This window comes from Tyto alba, unplaced genomic scaffold, assembly GCF_018691265.1.
Source record: "Tyto alba isolate M040663 unplaced genomic scaffold, T.alba_DEE_v4.0 Super-Scaffold_20000042, whole genome shotgun sequence".
Lineage (NCBI taxonomy): Eukaryota > Metazoa > Chordata > Aves > Strigiformes > Tytonidae > Tyto > Tyto alba.
The window spans coordinates 3,726,389-3,746,430 of record NW_024881293.1 but is presented as its reverse complement, the minus strand read 5'-3'; the positions used below and the strand labels follow the sequence as shown (position 1 = coordinate 3,746,430).

Here is a 20,042-nt window from a genome sequence, read left to right as displayed (position 1 = left end):
GAAATAAAAGAAAGTATCACACTATTAACATTAACGGGGAGAATTCCACAGCTTGTAACCTAGATACTTGGTTGAAGGGGGCAGGGGGAAATAACAACCTTTTAAATAGTTATGCTGTTATGCCAGACGTTTGTCAAAAATCAGCAGAAAGATATTGCTGAACAGTTATGTGCTCCTCTCATATCTAGACACACCCAACAATCTGCTCTTCAGTTTCCATTAATATTGAAAACTGATCACCATAAACCAACCAGCAGAGCACTTAAGACTGAAAGCAGTAAGTTTATTTACTAGAAATGAATTCCTAAGTTTGTATGCAGACTTGTTATTGTATACATCTGTAGAATGCGGCTGCTGGCAAAGGTCCTTGTTAAAATAAATGCAATAGGGTTTACTTATCCATCATTTTATCTGTTGTTTAAGAAAAAAATGTGCAGATCTGCAAGTGCAATGTGGCTGGTTTCCATCTAGATGCCAGTTTTTCCTGCTGGATCTGGCAAGTGCCAAAATGGTAGAAAGAAAAACATTTTAAGTCAACCAACCAACTTTGAGCTCCTCAGCTACAGAAAATGGTGATTTTCTATTATACCAGTCTACCTCTAGCTTATTACTTAGGATACCAAATCAAGTGAACACACACAGTTATATAAAATGCTCATCTACAGACATCACTAGGTATAACTATGCATTATTTAGTTGATGACAGTCACTTGAACAGAGCATAAGGATACACCCAACCATGTAATGCTCCTGGTACCAGGAGAATTCTCTAAATACTTCCACCACAGAACTGCACCTGTAACTGTGAATTTCAAAAATAAGCATCTACTTTCCAAGTGCCACAAAGGACTGAATCACCGAGTCAGTCCTTCCAGCAGAAGAGTTCTCAGAGAAAGGGGCCGAGACTTGCATGCAGGTCTAAGATTACTGCTACCTTGGGTAAAGTATTTCTCCCTCAGACCTGTAAACACCACCCAGTTTTAATGTGCTAGAAAAGAAAAACAAGAGCCCCTAAGCACAGAGCTTGTGTACTGTATTTAAATAGGAAAGCATTCAATGAGCAAGAGGAGATGATTCTAAACACCTCTGTTCCTCCTTCTCATCTCTGCTGCTTTTCTAACCCATTTTTTCCTGTTTTCACAGGCTCCTCATATTCTTGCATCAGTTTATTTTAGATACATTCTCTTCCCCAATCCCCTCACAGTCTTTGTGCCTTCTTTCAGTTTCTAGAACTGCAACTGTTTCGTGCACCCTGTCTATTTCTTTATCACAGGTCAAACACAGAAAAGGCCAAAGAAGCAGGCAGAGAAGACCCATATACTTCTTGGGTCATTTACTGAAGAAAGTAGGAGACCATTACACCATTTTACAAAGCCAATAGATCAGGGCCTCGGCAGCAGCTCCTTCTGTTTTTTAGATTCAAATAAAGAATAGTTAGGTCATGGCAATGTTCCCACAGCAATGGCTATGCTCCAGTGCTGGCAATCCCAAAGACAGGAAAAATAAAAATGATGTGGCAGAATATCAGAATAAATGGAGGCTTTAATGTATATTAAAAAAAAAAAAAAAAAAAAAGATAAGTTATCCAGTCTGGAGCTTATTGGATTTGATTATGTAAATTCTCCCTGTGTTGCAATGTCAAAAACATTCACCCTAGGCTCTTTGGAGCCAAATTGTTCCCATGACAAAACCCTATGTACTTTTCAGCTGTCTTTCAGTTAGAAATTTTCAATAATGTCCTTAATAAAAGTCAGTTCCGCTCAGCAACTAAGTACAAACTGTTAAGGATATTTTTCTAAAACACTCTTTCAGCAAGTAACCCTGTCCATAGGTACAGTGTGGAGACCTGGCAATCAGAACAGTGGACAAAAATTCAAGTACCAATCCTATACAGTAAAATCCTGGTGAGGACAGAAGAGCTACTATCGACCATTAATCCTGGCTGCATCTCTTGGGTACCTGATACTGGTTTAGCAAAAATAATCTTTCCATGTAGGAAATAAAATTAGGGCCAGGCCTTCTCTGTCACTACAGAGTTTTAAAGGAAAATTTCAGAAGCTTACCTTCTGAATAAGGAAAGGGATTAGTTATTCTTTTTTAGGTAAGCAAAAATAGAACCTTCAGCTTCAACTTTGTGCTAACATACATGCCATCACACAGAACCTGAGTAGTGAAACACAGAGAGTATTACGTTCTTTTGTACCTTACGGGCACTCTTCCACATGTGTTTCATGTATGCATAAGTCACTTGGGGATGTACTGTTGGCAGTGGGTGATCCAGCTGTCGAGATGGATCTACTCCCAAGAGCAGGACAAGTGTCTTATGGGCCAAAGCCTGGAGAAAGTTGCAAAGAGAAAAAGCAAGTTAAAACAATCTCACTGTTACCTACATTTCATATTGGCCACAGAATTGCCCACCACTAAAAAATACTTCCGACCCTCCAGATAAAACAGACATAGCAGCCTTATTATCACTCCCTGGAATTCCGTATGATAAACCATGTGTCTTCATTGGAATCAGAGTGTTAGATTGTCATTTCAGAAGCCAGCAGAGAGTGTGAAGTCTCTGTTTCAATTATTTTTAGTAATAAATCTTGTAGTGAATGTTGAAATAGGATTGTAATGTTCAACAATAACACCATCACATTCTAGATCTGACAAAGTCCTTTACCAGAGAGAGCTATTATTAATAATTACCAGTGCTGCACAAGAACTTTCAGGTATAGCAACAAAAAAAAATGGCTCTGAGGCTCTCAGGTATAATACATGTCCCACAAAAATAAACTCAGCTGCAAGCATGAACTCTATACCAGTTACAATTTTAGCATTTCAACAATTTCTGACCAGTTTCCTCAGGGGAGAGCCCATCCCACTTGGGCAACGAAAGTATTTGGAAATGCTCAAGGTTAAGACAGCACGACAAAGCCAGTTGTCTAAAAACCTGCTATAGAGGGTAGAGCTTGATAATGCTCACCAGTCTCCCACTCTTGCCACACAAGCTGGCATACTTGAGCCAAGTTCTCATGTCCTCATGAGGATTCACAACAAGAGATCGGACCATCAGTATTCTTTGCCAGTCTTCCACAATTCGTTGACAGCCCTGAGAGAAAAAAGGAAGACAGAACTTGTTAGCATTTTCTCTCCAATCTACTCCATGGAGCCTTAATTCAGAATCTGAAAGGATTTTTCCCAAGATGGGGAGACTTCAGCAACCATAATTCACAATAGGTCAACATTATGAACTAGCTAGCTGTTTCTTTAATACTGCAATGTGTGAAGAAGGTCAGGTCCTAGACTCTTACTCGCTGCAGCCAGCTCAGTGTTTGCAGTCTAATGATATCCCTCTAATGGAAAAAGGAGAAAAGGTTCTGAAGCAGAAATGCATCCAAAAATCAGGAAAGGTCTTCGTGCAATTCTGAAACGAGTCAATAGTTTTATAATCCTTCTCAACCTGGGTTTAAAGCCTATTTTTGGTTTAAACAGTGGCAAATCTCAATATGGAGGTGATACAAAACCAAATGGTTGCAAAGAAATTTTTGTTATTGCCCGTTTTCTTTTCTTGGATGTGTTGCTTTTAAAGGCTGGCATGACTGAACTGATATTCTGCCAGAAACTGCAGTTCCAACTGCTGTGCTGCTTGTGCATTGTCTGGTTCTTGTCTGTCTGAAGGAAGAGGCACAACAACATTGTCAGTCAGAGCAGGATGAGTCTGTATTTCAGAAGTTCAAAGGTGCTACAGAGAAATAGAATTGTGGAAGAGACAGTAACAAGCAAATACATGGTTACTTCAGGGTAACAGTGATGCTCTGAAATTCGTGTTCATCCAGATACAACTTAGGCTTAGTCTTGAGGTAAACCAAAGAATCTCCAATGGCAGCAAGCACCTTAGCACCAAAGCACCTATTTCTTGCCCTTTCTATTTTTTCCCAAAATTGAGGGCTGGGAAGTTAGGCAATGATTGTTCCCTAACACCCAGATAAATCTCACCCAATAGGCATTTTAAAATTATTAAAAAGCAGCAATAAAATGTGCAAGAACTGCATGTACTGCTTTCAGGACTATAAACAGCTGTATTTAGACATTACACTTCCTGTCACTCTCAGTTTCTCCACCCCAGTGAAATGGTCCTGAGCTTTTCGAGACAGGAATGCAGATGAGAGACTAAAAGCTTTGTCACAGTTTCCCAAACAGCTGAAAAATATGCAGCAGCAATAGAGGCAGATATAGCAGTCACAGTGAAGAACTCTGCATAGGGAGAAATTCTTCCTCCAGGCAGTGTATCAAAATTTGGTATCATGAGAACATTTTATCCTAATTATGCTTTTTTTTTTCTCCTTGTAGGAATCACCTCTTTAAACAGTATTCCTGTACGTACTACTTCATCTGAAGATGTTCACTTTCACTGTAGGGATGCCTTCTGTAAGGAAATAATCTCAAAATATTTGGCTGATTTAAATCTTCAAAGGTGCTTTGGATTTTTGCCATTTAGATTAAGAAAGGAAGAAGCTTCTCTTTAAATACAGGAAAAGCAGCCTTGCTAAAGGACTCTTAAGAGGACAAGGCTAATCATAGAATCATTTAGGTTGGAAATGGCATTTAAGATCATTGATTCCAACCATAAACCTAACAAGGCCAAGTCCACCACTAAGCCACGTCCCTAAGTGCCATCAAGCAATTGGAAATGTTCTTTTAAGAGGTCAAAAAGGAAGAGGACCATTTTTTACAAGTATGTGAATTCTCTGTGCAGTTTTCCAGCATTGAGAGAGAAATCACTTCTTAAAATGCAGCCAGCCAGGTAAAAAGTTCAAACTAGCCTTATCCAAACCAATATTTCCAGGTGCAATCCAACACTGAAATAAGTAGCCTTGGAGATGTTGCTAGCATATCCGTCCTGTATACACCTATTTCAAGGTTTAAATCCCCCTACTGAACTGTCACATCAGTAGATACCTCGAGAACATTAAGCAAGAAAAAAAAAAAAAGTGCCAACAAAAAAAGGCCAAGCAACCAGGACAAACACAAAGGAGGCAGAAAGCATGCAGCCATGTAAACAAATATGTTACTGGGATAGAAAGAAAAATGGAAAGATTTGCTGAGCCATTACACTGACTCGAAAGGAAGCTGTTCATGCCAGCACATCAGCATCTCCATCCTTGATCTTTAGATAGATGTACCTGCAGTCTTTCCCACCAGATCTGGCGGATGATCTCACGGCGTTCTGGTACAAGTTTATACTGGATAACCTCTTCCAGCTCTGACAGCATCTGGCAGGATACCATAGCCTGAAGGAAACAATCACATTCCATCTCAATCACTACAGACCAAATCTATAATTAAAGAACAGTATTTTGGCATCAAAATCTTAAGTACATATGCTGCCCAACAGGTAAAGGACTGACTGCTACATACTGGTATCTAGACAATCTGCTGATTCAAACTTATTAAATGTCAATTCTTATATCTTTTGAGGCAGGGGGAGCTTACTTCACTGTTTAATTTGTTCCAAAGCTGCTCCTACAAAGTTATACTTTTCATCTGACAAGAGCCATTTAGCTTGTGGGCCTATACAAGTCTTATGTTTGATACAAGCGCTACTCAGAAGTTTTATGCAAGTTTTAGAGACAGTCTGAAGCAACAATGAGGATAATGAAGGCCGAGAGTTAGACACTTACCCCATAGGCTCGACTGTAGCTCTCTCCTGCCATGGCAGTCAGCTCAGCATCTAGCAGATCTCTGGCTTTGTCAATACACTGAAATAGAACAAGATATTGGGGCAAAGGGTATGTTTTATCTAGAATCGACTGTTGGAACTGCTATTCGTTGTTCCATCCCATGAACAAAGCTCGTATTGTTCCCATTCTCCGACAAGAACCAGGGAAGGATGTTATCAATAGAAAAAATTGACAAGAAAATGGCATCCAGGGGCAGGTATAGGGGAAGTCAAGGGGCAATTTATCACCTGCACAATCTGAAGTTTGTCTTTCTAGCAAATCAAAGTTTGCAGTATTTCTAATCCTACTGCCATTGTAGAGATCATCACTGATAACATTTACAGAGGAAAAAAGAAATTTACCTTTTAGTGCAAGAGAAGCAGTTACAAAAAAGCCTCAAGAACTATCTCGTGATAATATACAATGATAGAAAATAGCTTTTGCTGTCTTACGTAACCCAACGGGTTTTTATGAATTTTACAGGACAGCAAATTCCATTTTCTTCCTCCAACTAAGGCATGCTCTTCAAGCATGAAATAAATCCTGCTCTGGTTCCAGTCATTATATAATCTCTCATCTATAGATGAGACTTTTCCTGTTCAAAATGTTAAAAGTTCATCACAAACTCTATCCCTTTGAATGCCTGGCTAATCTTACTGTGCCTATCACCCAAAAAAATCTATGTACGGGTTTTGACAGAGCAGACAGAATTACTCCTTTATCTAAGCTGGCAAGCCAGCACAGATTTCTGAGAAGTGGTACTTGAGCTTCCTTGGAAAGTAAACATGCTTCACATCTACAGATGGGAAAAAGTCGCTCTGCAAATCTCCTCTGTGACAAACAAGCATACCAATATGGCTTTGTTTAATAGACTCATTCCTTGCCTTGATTTCTCATCTCAATCTAAGATTTAAGATTTATTGCTGCTACTAGAAAACGTAGAGGAAAAGTTCTGGTACATGCTATGTAATAAGCACTTCACTGGAAAAACTGCAGCAGACAGAAGTGCACAGAACACCTATGAAGAATCTTATGCGTGTCTTATGCCATGAATGCCTTGCAGTCAAGCAGTGCCTTGAAGAATGGAAACTCTGCTGAGATAATCCTTGTGCACGGTGTGTCTAGAAAACAGACACAGAAGTAAGGAAGCCGAAGCATGACTAAGGCATTTGTACACTCTATGACACTGGACCACTACTATCTGTACATACATTCACTGCTGTGTTTCTGGAAATGCAAGATAAGCTCAGTCACCAAGGTGTAATACATCAATGAGAAAAAGGTTATTGGGCAATTCATAGGTTATAGCCAACTACTTTAAAACAGCATGTGTCTCCATGCAGTAATACAGCCTAGTTCATTTTAAACCAGGTTTTGGGAAACCAACAAGGAATATAATTACCTGCTGAGCCAGTGAGAAAAGGTCCTGATGAAGAGCCAGCACAGCCCTGTAGAAAGCACCATCATGGGTGTCCCTTGGGATCATGCAGGTGTACTCTTCCATGCTATCCCACTGCCCTGCAGAGACACAGATAACCTCAAAAATACAAAAGCCTTCGCTACAAGATAAGAACTGAACTATGCTACAGTGCTTAGACATCAGCAACCAGGCCTGAATGCTATGTGGCACTTGTACATTAAGTTGGCTCTCCAACAGCTTGTCTTTGACATGACAGTTGTGTTATATACCGAAACTGTATATATACATACACATAAACTGTATATATACATACACAGTTATAGACAAGCAAAAACAAAGGCATTTTTCTTCTAGGCAAATTGTTATCTCCATGGAAAAAGTTTTTGCATTCCTTGTGATGAAAAAGTTGAAATGCTGACATTTCTAGAACATTTGAATGAATTAGTTCCTACAAAGCAAAAGATGAGTTTTTCTCAGCAAAGGCTGGCAGACAGCAAGTGATTTATAAGCTTCTCTAGTAAATATCTGGCTCTGGCTATGAGTATAATGAATATTTGGACCATTTATAGATTTATTCCACTTATGATAGTCTACTCAGCCGACGCAAGCTATCAGATTGCTCAGCAGATAGTTTTAGTTTGTAAACAAGGGTCTGTCACAACTCTGATTAATTCTATTAATCTAATTTCAAGTCTGAGCTATGTTCAATGTAAAACTAAGTAAAAGGAACCAGTTAAGCAACTGATTATCTGCTCAGACCAATAAGGCAGTCTCTTTGCTACTTGAGACAACACTGGGAAACTTTATATAAATACAAGTTTTCCAGAGGGCTTCAGTGTTCAATGACACTTATTTCCCAACATAAATAATTTAGTTCTTTGCTTTTGCTGTTTCTTATATTTTGTAGTTCTGAAGTAAGTTAAAACTATCTGGGCTTCCATATTGTGGGCTGTCACATACTTCCACACAAGAATACATTACCTAGACCCCAGGCAGCAGCAGCAGCCATCCTAGCCATCTTTGCTTGAGTTTCATCGTTGACCTGTGTCCACTTTTCACAGCATTGCTGGTGGAGCTGCCCCCTAAGACGAATCCATAATTTCTGATCAGCAAAAAGCCTCTTCTAAGAATTCTGACTTGTTAAACAACGACTTCCCACAGATAAGATGACAACCAGCCCCATCATTCCTTTTATGCAGAATGATTCTTCTCCTCTGCCCAACATAGACATGCCAGTCTGATGACAAATATAGTATCACCAGAAAATAATTTAAAGGTACACTGTAATTTGGAAACACAAATCGAGACAAAAGTTTGCATGTGTTCTTCAGCAGGTAGTAATGCCTACTTTGCAAACTGAACTGTCAGTTCCAGTCTACAAATACAGAAAAACCCCGCCATTCCTGAGAAAATAAAACAAACCACCACCAAACAACGGACACTTAAAATTTTTTGCAAGTGTCAGTACAAGAAACATAAGATCTGAATAGCTTGTGCATGGTTCCTGCTATCAAACATTTTAAATAAATACATCACAAGTTTGAAGACAGATACTAGAGAATCAATGCTGCTGTAACCTAGTATGAAGACTTGTCACGGCAAGATCTCAGAGGGGAACTGAATCTTTCATCTCCAGTAGAGAGGAAGCATCAGGGTTTTTCATATTATTTCTTTTAAATCAACTGTGAATGCTCCATTAATCAAACTAATTACTGTGGGTGTTGCAGTTCCAGAATTTCTCAGGCTGGATACTCTGTAGCCTTGGAATAGCTGCCAACTGTGAGAGAGGCCAGCTTGCCTTCTCTACTGTCATCCTTTCCCCTCGCGAAAAGGAAGATGAGTTAATCAAACAGAACCAATGGGCTGCCACAGACAAGACAGTCATTCTGACAGCTTAATGGTGCACATGAAAAAAAAAAAAAAAAAAAAAAAAAAAAGAAAAACCAAGCCAAACCTAGCAACAGAAATAAATCAGGACCTCATAGATGCTAATAAAGTAGTATGGCTCTTGCAGACGTAACTACATCAAGAGACAAATGGCTAAGAATATTTTGGCTGTACTTTTAAAACGTTGCTGCAGAGTACTGAGATAACGACGCTGCATAGTATCAGTTCTAGATTAACAGTCATATTCTGACTATCAGACTCCAGCAGCACAAATAGTCTACTTGAATACTACTGAAGAATATCAGCAGCCAAACCATGGAATCCTCAGTCTCAGGATGATGTCTCTCTATAGTCAATTGCAAGGTAGCAGCCAGCACTTTGCAAAGGCACTTCTGAACTGTAAAAAACATCTGCATAGAGACACAACAGCAAGCACACAGATCTGTGTGAGATTGTAATTGCTCTCATCACTACAGACTATCAACAGATGCATAATATCTAGCTCCAACAGAAGAAAAACATCCTTTTGTAATATATCCGTCACTGATACATGAAGAAGCAGGAGGTTCAGAGAGGACACTACACAAAATACGTGTCCTGTAGGAGGGAAGGAGAAATCCATTTTTCCTACTGAAAAAGCTACACCCAATATATCTCACCCATATCTAGAAGCAAAATGGGCAGAAAAATGCTGTCAGAATTAGGTTTCTCAAACAGCTCTGTTTCTCTAACAGTAAAATGACTTTAGTGAAGAGGAATCTCCTTACTGTGTGCCGTCCTGTGGGTTCATGTCAGGACCCATCAAGAGAGAGCTCTAGTGACATGAAAAGTTCAGTAGAAAGGCGGAACCTGGACCAAATCACATATGCCCCTGGGCAGAACTGCATGCTACAGTGCACAGGGTGCCTTCTCCAATTATCTGCTTTGAATTGAAGTGAACAGGGAGAAAAACAGAAGCCCCTAGTTAACTACTGAGCTATAAGTCACTACCAGCCCACCCTCTCACAAAACCTGACTCCAATCAGTTACATGTTGACAACACACATTTAACATGGGGTTTGAAATACCAAATGTCCACAAAGGTAATGGTTAATGAATGCTAAAAAAAACCAGCCATCTACAAGATGGGCAAAAGGTTTTTAAAGTGAGAGTAATTTATTTGGCATAATCTTACACCCGGGTGACTATTAGGAAGCAGACAATTTCATTAACAGTTGTGCAAAAGACCAGGCATTCTGGATAGGCATAGATCTGACCATTAATACAGAAATCTCTCATGTTTTAATCAGGGTTTAAAAAGGAGGGTCATAACAAGCTCCTTTTATGATTGTTTTTGACAACTGCTGCCCAGTTAATGTTTCTGGAGAAATCTCCTCTATTTACAGTTTCCTCCTGTTACAAATGGAGTTGATCTGATCATAAGACTGCAGATTCTCTTCCAGAGAGACCTTAATTTATCAGATGGCCTGTCCCAAAACAGAGACAATATTACCAATTCCGACTTCAATGAACAAAGTGAGAAGTCACCAGAAATAAACTATTGAGCAAATAGGAGTAAATAGGAATTTGTGCAAAAAAAAAAAAAAAAAAAAAAAAAAAAAAATCACCTCTATGACAGCATCCAGAGAAGAGCTAGGCACCATTTTTAAAGACACCATTTTCCACAGTCTTTCGGCATTCCCCTCTTACCATTCACCAAGTGCTTCCAAGCAACGCATCCGTCCTAGCATCAGCTCGGGATCATCTTTGTTTGTGTCCATCTTTTTGTCATAGGCCACCAGAGCATCTTCCCATTCATGAAGCTTTTCATACCAGGTAGCTTGAATTTCCTGGGGGGGAGGGGGGGGGGGAAAATCAGAATAAATAGTGGGATTAATATTCACCATTCCATATTAACTACCAGTTTTCATTAAAAACTCTGTCTACAGTGTTCATTCTAAATATCCTCATGGACTTCTACGATACAGAGAAAAGCCTTGAGCCAGTGTGAAAACAGGAATCCTTAGTATTGCTTAACCTGCACAGAAATGAATTCAGGTTTTCCAGAGGGATCAATCCAACATCATCCCACTATTCAGTGACACTGAAATACAAGCTCAGTAGCTGGTGCTTTTCTTTCTGGAGAGGGGGAGTGGAATAGGAAAAAGGGTAAATCTATAAAATATTCCACTTCCCATTGTTGCACATGATTCCATTTAACCAAGAACAACAGTCCCAGGTTCAGGAATGGAGTCACTAACTGAAAAAAAAAAAAACAACCAACCAAACCTCAAAAGCACACTGTGTGGCTACTGCTAGAACTTTTTTTAATACAGCAGGTAATATGATGTTGGGGTCTAATCATAGCCCTCACAAGGAAAGGCTGTGGTTTGTAACAAAGACTTTAGAAGTAAGCCAAGCAGTGATCCTTATCAGCTGCACAAACTTTTCTTCAGTCTTTATTTAGAGATTTTATTTCTAATTTTCAAGAAATAAAATGCCTTAATATTTTTTTCCATACTTATCTCTGCCAGTGCTTTTCTCCTCACACCTTGGCAGCTCATGTCTTGACATAGGCTGCAGAATAAATTCCTTCCCAGCCCCATGGGCAGGGTCAGTATAAACCACGCTCTGCATGCCAGGTCTTCCACTTAGGACTTGTATATACCAGCCTTTTAACTTCTCAGCTCAGTCATAATATTTCAAGTTCCTGAAAGTAGACCTCACAGCTCCTCTTAATTTATTTCCTTTGCCTATTCTGGCACTCTGTGTTTTGAACTACATTACTGCTAAAGAGTGAAGTCAGAATTAGGTAACAGAGCTTTGCTCAATCCACCCAAGGAATCATAGGAACCTGCAAAGATGTTCTTAAATCCATACTTCTCCCAGAAAGGACTGCTTTTCCAGCCTAGGTCAAAGCCACACGTAATCCTACGCCAGAGGAATTGCACAGTTTTGCACTTATACTTGTTCCCAATTTCTAGTGGTTCCTAATGAAAGAGGTGAGTCTACCATGCTTCCAGGGCTGCCTTCCTTCCCCCGATCATCCTAAGGCACTGCAGGAATTATCATTGCAAAATCATCTTCTTAACAGAGTAGAACTGGCAGCAGAGCATAGATGCCCTAGTCCCTGAACACAAATTAAATGCTTACAAAAAAGAAGAAAAAAAAGGAAAAAAAGGGTAGTCATATAGAGAAATACAGAGAACGAGATTATTTTATTTCTGTGAGCAGTCAAAATAAGGGATTAGCTAATCTGTTTTTCTAAATAGTATCTGTGAACTCTCCAACAGGTTCACGTGCCTGCTGGATGAGAGAGGCTAGAAGCGTAACTTCCATTAAATCCTTACCTGGAAGGTGTTGATGCAGTTTCTCATAAACCCTCAAGCACTTAAAGCTTAGAACAGGAACTTACTCCTTGCCTTCCCAGCTTCTTCTAAATCAAATTGCTTATTTTGTCAAGTTGCTAGTTCCCCACAGCTGCATTTAGTGTCAATGATAGCTGCTAAATTCTCCTCCAAATCAGGTTCTTGCAGCCTTCCCCAGTTATCTTATCTGTACGCAGTGTTTACAGGTAAGTACACAGGATACATCCCCATAGGCAGCAAGGCACCTTCAGTATGAATGAGGCAATATAAGCTGGAATAGAACCTCAACATGATTGAAAAAACACACCACCACCCACCACACTCAGAGACACAAAACAAACCTGCAAGAAACATAAAAACATAAGACATGAAGAAGAGAGTTATCCAGCAGGACTCACCAGTTCCCCAAAGTGCTTCATGGCATATTCCAGTACCCCAGCAGCTGCTTCTGGCTGTTGCAGTTTATTGTTAATGCTGAAAAGGTATGAAGAGAAAGACCCTTTAACACAGTTGGCAATTATTAGAGGCTGGTATGAGCTTCTGCTTAATAATACCAAGCTCTATAATTTAGAAATACCAATGGAACACCCTCCTTTTTCTTTAAAGCATTCAAGTGAACGATTAGACTATGTAAGACACATAATGACTACATCTTTGCAAAACAATAGGTGCCTGCATATTCTCTGCACATATTCTCAACTTGTTACGCAAAACAGTGATTGTATATGATTATCAATTCTAAATAGCAGCCTGCATAGGGAGAAGAACAGCTGCCAATAGTTTGAAAAGCATAATTTCTCAAACAGCTGCACTTAAGAACTTTACAGTACTGTTTTTTCCCTCTTTCTCTTAAACAGACCACCAACTCCTTTAAAAATTTAGTAGAGATTTTAATGATCCAGGAAACAATCTACATCATTAGAACAGTTGACAAATGTCACCAGGAACACATAAAAAGCATGCAACCCTACTTTCAGTTTCATGTTTTATGTAATGCCATTGCACTGGTACTAACCAGTGCTGGTGCTGCTTTTTTGCTGGTTTTCAAGAGCATGTCAGAAACTTCTGCCATCACAACCAGTCCTCATTCTGTACCAGTGAGGCACCTTGCTTTACAAGGGCAGCTGAATTTTGTGAAGCACAAGTAAATAGGCTACTTATGAGCCTGGTTCTCCAGTTCAGCAACACCATGAACAGCTATTCTCTTAAATAATTTCTATTTCACATTGATTTTTCTGATCTTACTATCAGAGATAGTAAGTCTGCACATTGGTGCTTAGTGATCACCACTTTTGCTAAACTCTAATTTAATGAGGAAAAGAACTTTTTATGAAGCTCCTGCTAGTTTATAAAGCTTATTTACAAAGTGTCTGACTCACTGCTCTCCTCTTTCCTGAGTGGAGCTGGGGAACAAGGAGAGCAAATTGTTCAATGTCACAACACCTGAGCATGCTACAACACATGCTAGAGTCCAGTATTAATATAAATGAACATTTGGAACATAAACAGCATAACCTAACAAAACAAGGCATGTCTACTGAGAGCAATGGTAAAAGACTTTCAATGGTCTTTAAATATGCTACTGTAGATACAGGCCGCTTTCAGAAACGTTCCTTCTTGCCTGCTATCATCAGAATGATTGCATATTTTTTCTCACATGAGAGGTCTGTTGATCAGTAAGAGACAAGGGAATCTATAGTATTACAGGGAATACTCTAAACAGACAAAAGAGGGAGAATTTTCTAATGAGTGCTCTATTTCTTCTGTCTGTGGAAGTTCCCTTTCTTAACAACTGAAGAACAAAGCTGCTAGACACACTCTGGATATCTGGGAAAGTGAAGTAATAGGACCTCGGAATGGCTTGAGCTCAAATCAGATTTAATCAGGCTGAGAATGCAACATGATCACAGTTTAAGACAGGCACCCAAAAATGGGAAGCACTTGAAATACCCGCATGCCTTTTCTTAGCAAGACAGCCAAAGAACATACTACTTCCACTCTTCTCAAGGGAAATCTATGCAGCAGTGCCTCATAAAAGTGATAAATGGCTGTCACATTTCCTATCCTGACGATTTAAAGAGCCAACGGCAGACACATCACTTCCAGCATGTCAGACAGTTAATTACTTCCAACTTATCTTTCTTGTCAATGCTTCCTGTCAGAACTGGCTGTTATCTTTTATTCTTCAACAATTAACAGTGCTCTTTTGCTGATGCTCCCTGGTGCACTCAATTACTCTTTTTTTGTTTCGTACTTTCTTGGCTGTCCGAAGTAGAATTAAATGTTTCAAAGCTGTCTATGGCTAAGTTTAAGCAAAGGGAGGGGAAAGAAGGGAAAAGGAAGGAGAAAGACTTTGATTTAAAAGAATATACAGCAGTAGATGGAATACTGCATTGTCAGTATTAATCATAAATCACTCTCTTGTAACAAATGATCTAGCCCACACAGTGAGTAAAGATAGGTACTTTTGTGGACTAGGATAAGCCACTGACTGGGAAATCTCTGGTCAGTTATTTCATGTTTTGATGTACCGTACCACATGAAAATAGTGCATACACAAAATGGAGGGAGCAACAACATTCACTGCTCTGGTAGAAATAGACCTAAACACAGAGAAGTATAACTGTCAGGAAGAGTATAAAAATCCCTCCCAAAGCAAGACTCGTGCACCAAAGTGGGCTTTATTTTTATGAAAGTACATTCACTGACTTACTTCTTCAGAATAATAAAATCTTGGTGATCACTGCATCATTTTGCTATTCAGTTTTACAGGCTAAGGGAAACACAGCTGTTTGTGGATTAAGTTCTGATCTTGTGTTTTGGAGGGTTTTTTTGTTTGTTTTGAAAAAGCTTGGATTTCTGATTCTTCTCATCTGCTGGATTCAATGTGCTCCGAGTGCTGGAAGTATATTGACAGTTCCCAAAAATCATTACTACCACAGCTGACTGGAATGTGTTTTCAACAGAACCACAGCTCTGTGCATATAAATTCTCTGAGAGTGGGCCTGCAGATAGTACTTCTCTTGCAAAAGGATTTCCACATGGAATCCTGTTAACACATTCAAAATACATACTTAGGTATCACAGAATTCTGTGCTTCCCTATCCTTTCACCTTCCTACCATTAAGGCATTGCCCCTCTTCCTGTAGATCTGACAAGGTCCGCACTCCGGCAAAATTTTCTTAAATTCTGTAACACTCTTAAAGCACTATGGAGCTGTTTGCTATTTATTGTGCTGAAGACCAGACAGAATGATCAACGCTTCAGAAAAGCATCCAGGCAAACAGACGAGGCCCCAAAGGGCTAATATTCCAGTCAGGCAGAGTTGCCAGGGGTTTTTAGTCACAGTGTTGCTGCTGGAAACAGGGCAGTTTACTGGATTAGAATCAGGGGGATAGATTTCTCCTAGTATCTGGAAAAAGATAACTACAAAATCTTTCTGGATTAAAGGAAAAGGTGGGAAAACTTCTCTCAAGATAGAAACAATGCTGATGGCTAACTCAGCAGACAGTAACTTAAGTCTTTGTTTACTGGGTGGTGTCCTTCCTGTTGTTCATAATTCAGGATAATATGAAGTTTAATATTAAGGTGAAGATCAATTATTCTCCATATGCACCGAGGGCAGAACATATTCAGCTGTTCATTTTTGGTTAGAAGCTAGAAAAAAGCCACCACTACCACCTACTTTACCTGAAGGCTCAGCAGCAGGCCATAGAAGATGACTACTGTAGCTCCTTACTTGGCAGTTTTTAGGTATAGGTTTGGGACGTCATAGGTTACATATGTCATCTTTCAAGAAAGGCCTAAGTATTCATCTATGCTGCCTGGTATGGACTGGCAGAGTCTCCCAGTATTAATGCTCAAGTAAAATATTTGAAAATTATGTATTTCAAACGCCACATGTACATACAAAAAAATCTTCTGAACTATTTCAAAACAGAGCTGTCCTTATGTTTGCATGCAGACTATTAAAATGGAAGTCCACAGAAATAGCATGATTGTCTAAGTCATAGCAACAAGATTTTGATAGTTTGACCTAGTGTATTAATTTCATTGTTTAATACCCACAGTTTGATTTCACATTTTATGCAATAAACAAAATGATTAGAAGAAACAACAAAACACTAAGATCCTTATATTTTCCTTCAAAATGAGGATTAATTAGTTGTAAAACTGTTTTTCATCAATGAAGTTTTGTAGGTGTTTGGCTCACCTGGACTCACTGCATAATGACATAATACAGCACAGTAGAATTAAAGTTTATGTCAATCACAATAAGAAAAGCATTAATTCTTATATTCCAAGTGCACAATCTTCAGCAGCTATAAGGGGCAGCTGGAAAAGGAAATGAGACTGGCACTGAAAGCTTTGTGAGAAGACAGTTAAAGGCAAGATCATAGATAATTCTCCCTCCCCTGTTTATTAATCAATATCTGTACTGTAGCCAGGATAATATCCAATCCTCCTTTCCAACCCTAACCTATTTGCAGCACTTGATCACGATGAGTGGGATATTAACATGTGACAACCCATCTGATGAAAAAAAATGTGTAGGAATAGAACGACATAGTAATTGGAAAAAGTAACTATTCTTGGCAATCTCCCCGATATAAAAATCTTGAACAAAAATCTTAAATATTTGAACTTTATTAAAAGTAAAAGGTTAGATGTCCAAAGCACTAAACTGTAGCACACTGAGCTAGAATCACAAAAAAGAACACTATTTAAGAGAAATATACTCCTATTGCTTGTATACTATAAAGGATATTTAAACAGAAATCAGACATGAACTGGGAACGAAAAGCAACTTCATTGACTTCAGCAGGAAGAGCACTCTAATGATGGACTTTTCTCCTCCACAAACCCCAGGCATAAATGTCTGATGTTTACTAGAAATATTTTCTTTTATACAGTCCTGCGAACTTTCTAGTCTTCCATTACCTTTGAGGGTCTTTCACAATATTCTCTATCACTCAAAATATATTATATTTTCAAGAACTCAGAAGTAAGAGACTAGACCCTTCCCTATCTTTCCATAAAAATGAAAAACTGTTTTTTTCACAGAGCCTTTTCAGGAGCTGCCCAGCCTATCTGTGAGGGCACACACACATTTCCTATTGCCAGAAAGCATCTCTAAACTTGGTAGTGAAATCTTGTTTTTGCAATAAAGCAGCTTGTGTGCAAAGTCTGGTCAAGAAGCCAAACTGCTTTTTTTCTCAGCCTTCACAAGTTAGTTGAAAAAGCTCCTCTATGGGACAGATTTTACCAACCTAAGTCAAGCTTGTTTTTCCTTCTGAAGAAGTGCTAAGATCTTGCTTCTGGGATTAGAAGTGGAAGGCACTGCTACTTTGTGGATACTTTGGGGAACAGATAATCCTCTGGCAAAAGGAATTGGCGTTGTTGGCCCATTTCCCCAATTCTGCAGTTTATTTGTGTTCAGGCATCCCTGAGTCCTTGATTCAGCAAACCTCAGAAAACAACCAATTGTCCCCCAAAGAACTGCAAAACCCAATGCATTTCCATCATGCCACAAAAAAAATTATTCCCATGCTGGGAACAAGTATGTTTGAGAAACCAATACTAGCAAAGAGCTGTTTTCAATAAATAGTTGTGATGACTGACAGATTACAGGCCAGAGTAGTAGCCCCTTTAGCTTTTCTCAGCAAGGACGTACCACATTGCTCACAGGCATTAAAATTGGCCAAATTCCCAAGCTTGATATAAATGCTTGCAAATTAAATAAAAACATTCATGAGCTTTGAAAGGAAAACCAGTGAAAACTGGCACAATAAAATTCTTAGCCCGCCCTGCTGCTCGGACTGCAAAAAGTTTTCTAATCACCTATTCTTTATTAACCAGATCTAGCGAAGGCAGAGAATAAAAAAGTTGCCAAGGAAGATACTTAGCTGACAAAGGTGAAACACAGAGCCAGAGTCTTTGTGTATTGGTTATGCAAAGAAAGAATACATTAAATAAAAAAGAAATCACAAATAACTGTAGGAAGTATCAGCGTTTTGTTTCACATCAGGCCCTCTATTTTCTTCTACATGTTCCTATATAACTTCAGAGATTTATGTAACTATTTGCAGTAGATGATTTATTTGACTTTACTGGGGATTTAGTCATTACTGTAAAGCTATAGCTGAGTGAATATTTGAACATTTATGCATATCTCCAAAGCCAGTGGTGAACAGTTTCACACTTCCTGGGAGGGGAAAGCAGTATTTCAGAGCTTTGACAAAGTATGGGCTCTTGTGATCTGCCAGCAGAGCTCTGGTAAGAGCCTTTGCCATCTCAGCAAGCACCAGGAATGCTAGATTCTAAGCATTTGCCGGATGCCTATTAAGGGTTTTGCAATGACTGGCTACCAAATAAATAGCCACAGGGCACTGGGTTTTTCTTCTTGTCTCAGCTTCACATACATCTGCCAGAACAGCTTCCCAGACAAGGCAGTCATTTAAACCCACCTCTGATTTAATCTAGCCCTCCAGGAACAGGAAAGATCTGGTTCTAATCAGGTAATACTAATATACTTGAATTTGGTAACATCAACCAACATTACAAGCACAGGTTACTTACTAACTGCAACTATGTTTATACTCAATTCTCCCAACCACTTTGACATACATTGTTGACATTAGGATCTCATCTTTTTAGCTACCGTGTAGCAGAATATTTCCACATACAAAATATAATGACAGGAAACTAGGGCGGATAGATTTCAGACCAAATGATACTGGATTTCTCTATTAGTATTGGGGGAAAGGAAAAAAATAGGACTAGGGCCCACTCAGTAATCACAGAACTAATTTCTTCCTAGCTATGCCCAAAACTATGCTTCTTTCCAAAAATGTAACAGCATCCTGAATTCAAATTGTAAATACACCAGTACGTAACAGTGGAAGAGCTTCCTGCAGACTGACAACTTCTACAGCTGATCTAATCTGGCAATAAGTAGCATCAGTAGCTATTGCTGCTTAAGTGACTACACTCAGTTCTTCATGCAACTGGGAAAGATTCATCTTTCAAATACTCATAAAGAAGTCAAATTCCATCAAGGCTAAGGTCTCTGCCAAGAGAGATCTGTCTGCCCAAATCTCTCTTAATGCTTCCTCAAAAGTAATGACAGATGGGAAGATTTGTGCTCTTTTCCATTCCTGCATAATATGTCTGTTGTCATCCCCTTACACAGAACAAAGTGAGAGAACAAAGTACTATCTCTGTTTTAAAACCGGTAAATCAAAGTATGCAAAAGAAAGATGGCTTGCATTATGATACACAGATCAGAGGCTGAACCCAAAAATAAAACCCTGGCTGTCTCATTTCCAATTAAATGCTCCAGTTTAAGAGAAGGGATGCGGAAGCCTTTCTGTACTGTTTTACAGCACCTGTGTGCAACAGGGTTTGGCGGAATCTTGGATTCTTCCAAAATTTGTATCAAGAGGGAATGTATGGACCTACAAGTTGTTCCCCCTCTTCCATATCCACCCCTCATGATATGAGGGTGTGTGAAATTCAGGCTGCACAAGACAGAAGAGTTGCAGTGAGTGAGAGCAGAATGGATCAGAGTCCTGTGTAACACGACGGGGGTGTTAACAGGGTGGCTTTTGGGGGCAGAGAGGCTAGAGTCTGGCCTGTCCTATTCTTTATTCCAACTTTGACAAAAACATGTTTCTC

General features: G+C 39.2%; 1 protein-coding gene across 2 annotated transcripts in view; it reads right to left on the bottom strand.

Moving 5' to 3' along the window:
• MTOR (mechanistic target of rapamycin kinase) overlaps positions 1-20,042 on the bottom strand; it is a 67,229-nt gene that overhangs the window by 17,572 nt on the left and 29,615 nt on the right. For both annotated transcript variants that reach the window (XM_042794157.1, XM_042794158.1), the window contains 8 exons: positions 12,764-12,839; positions 10,708-10,847; positions 8,113-8,213; positions 7,114-7,229; positions 5,673-5,750; positions 5,175-5,282; positions 2,975-3,100; positions 2,204-2,335 (listed from right to left, as the gene is read on the bottom strand). In XM_042794157.1, coding sequence (XP_042650091.1) covers positions 2,204-2,335; positions 2,975-3,100; positions 5,175-5,282; positions 5,673-5,750; positions 7,114-7,229; positions 8,113-8,213; positions 10,708-10,847; positions 12,764-12,839 — 877 coding nt within the window. The remainder of the gene's footprint in view (positions 1-2,203; positions 2,336-2,974; positions 3,101-5,174; positions 5,283-5,672; positions 5,751-7,113; positions 7,230-8,112; positions 8,214-10,707; positions 10,848-12,763; positions 12,840-20,042) is intronic.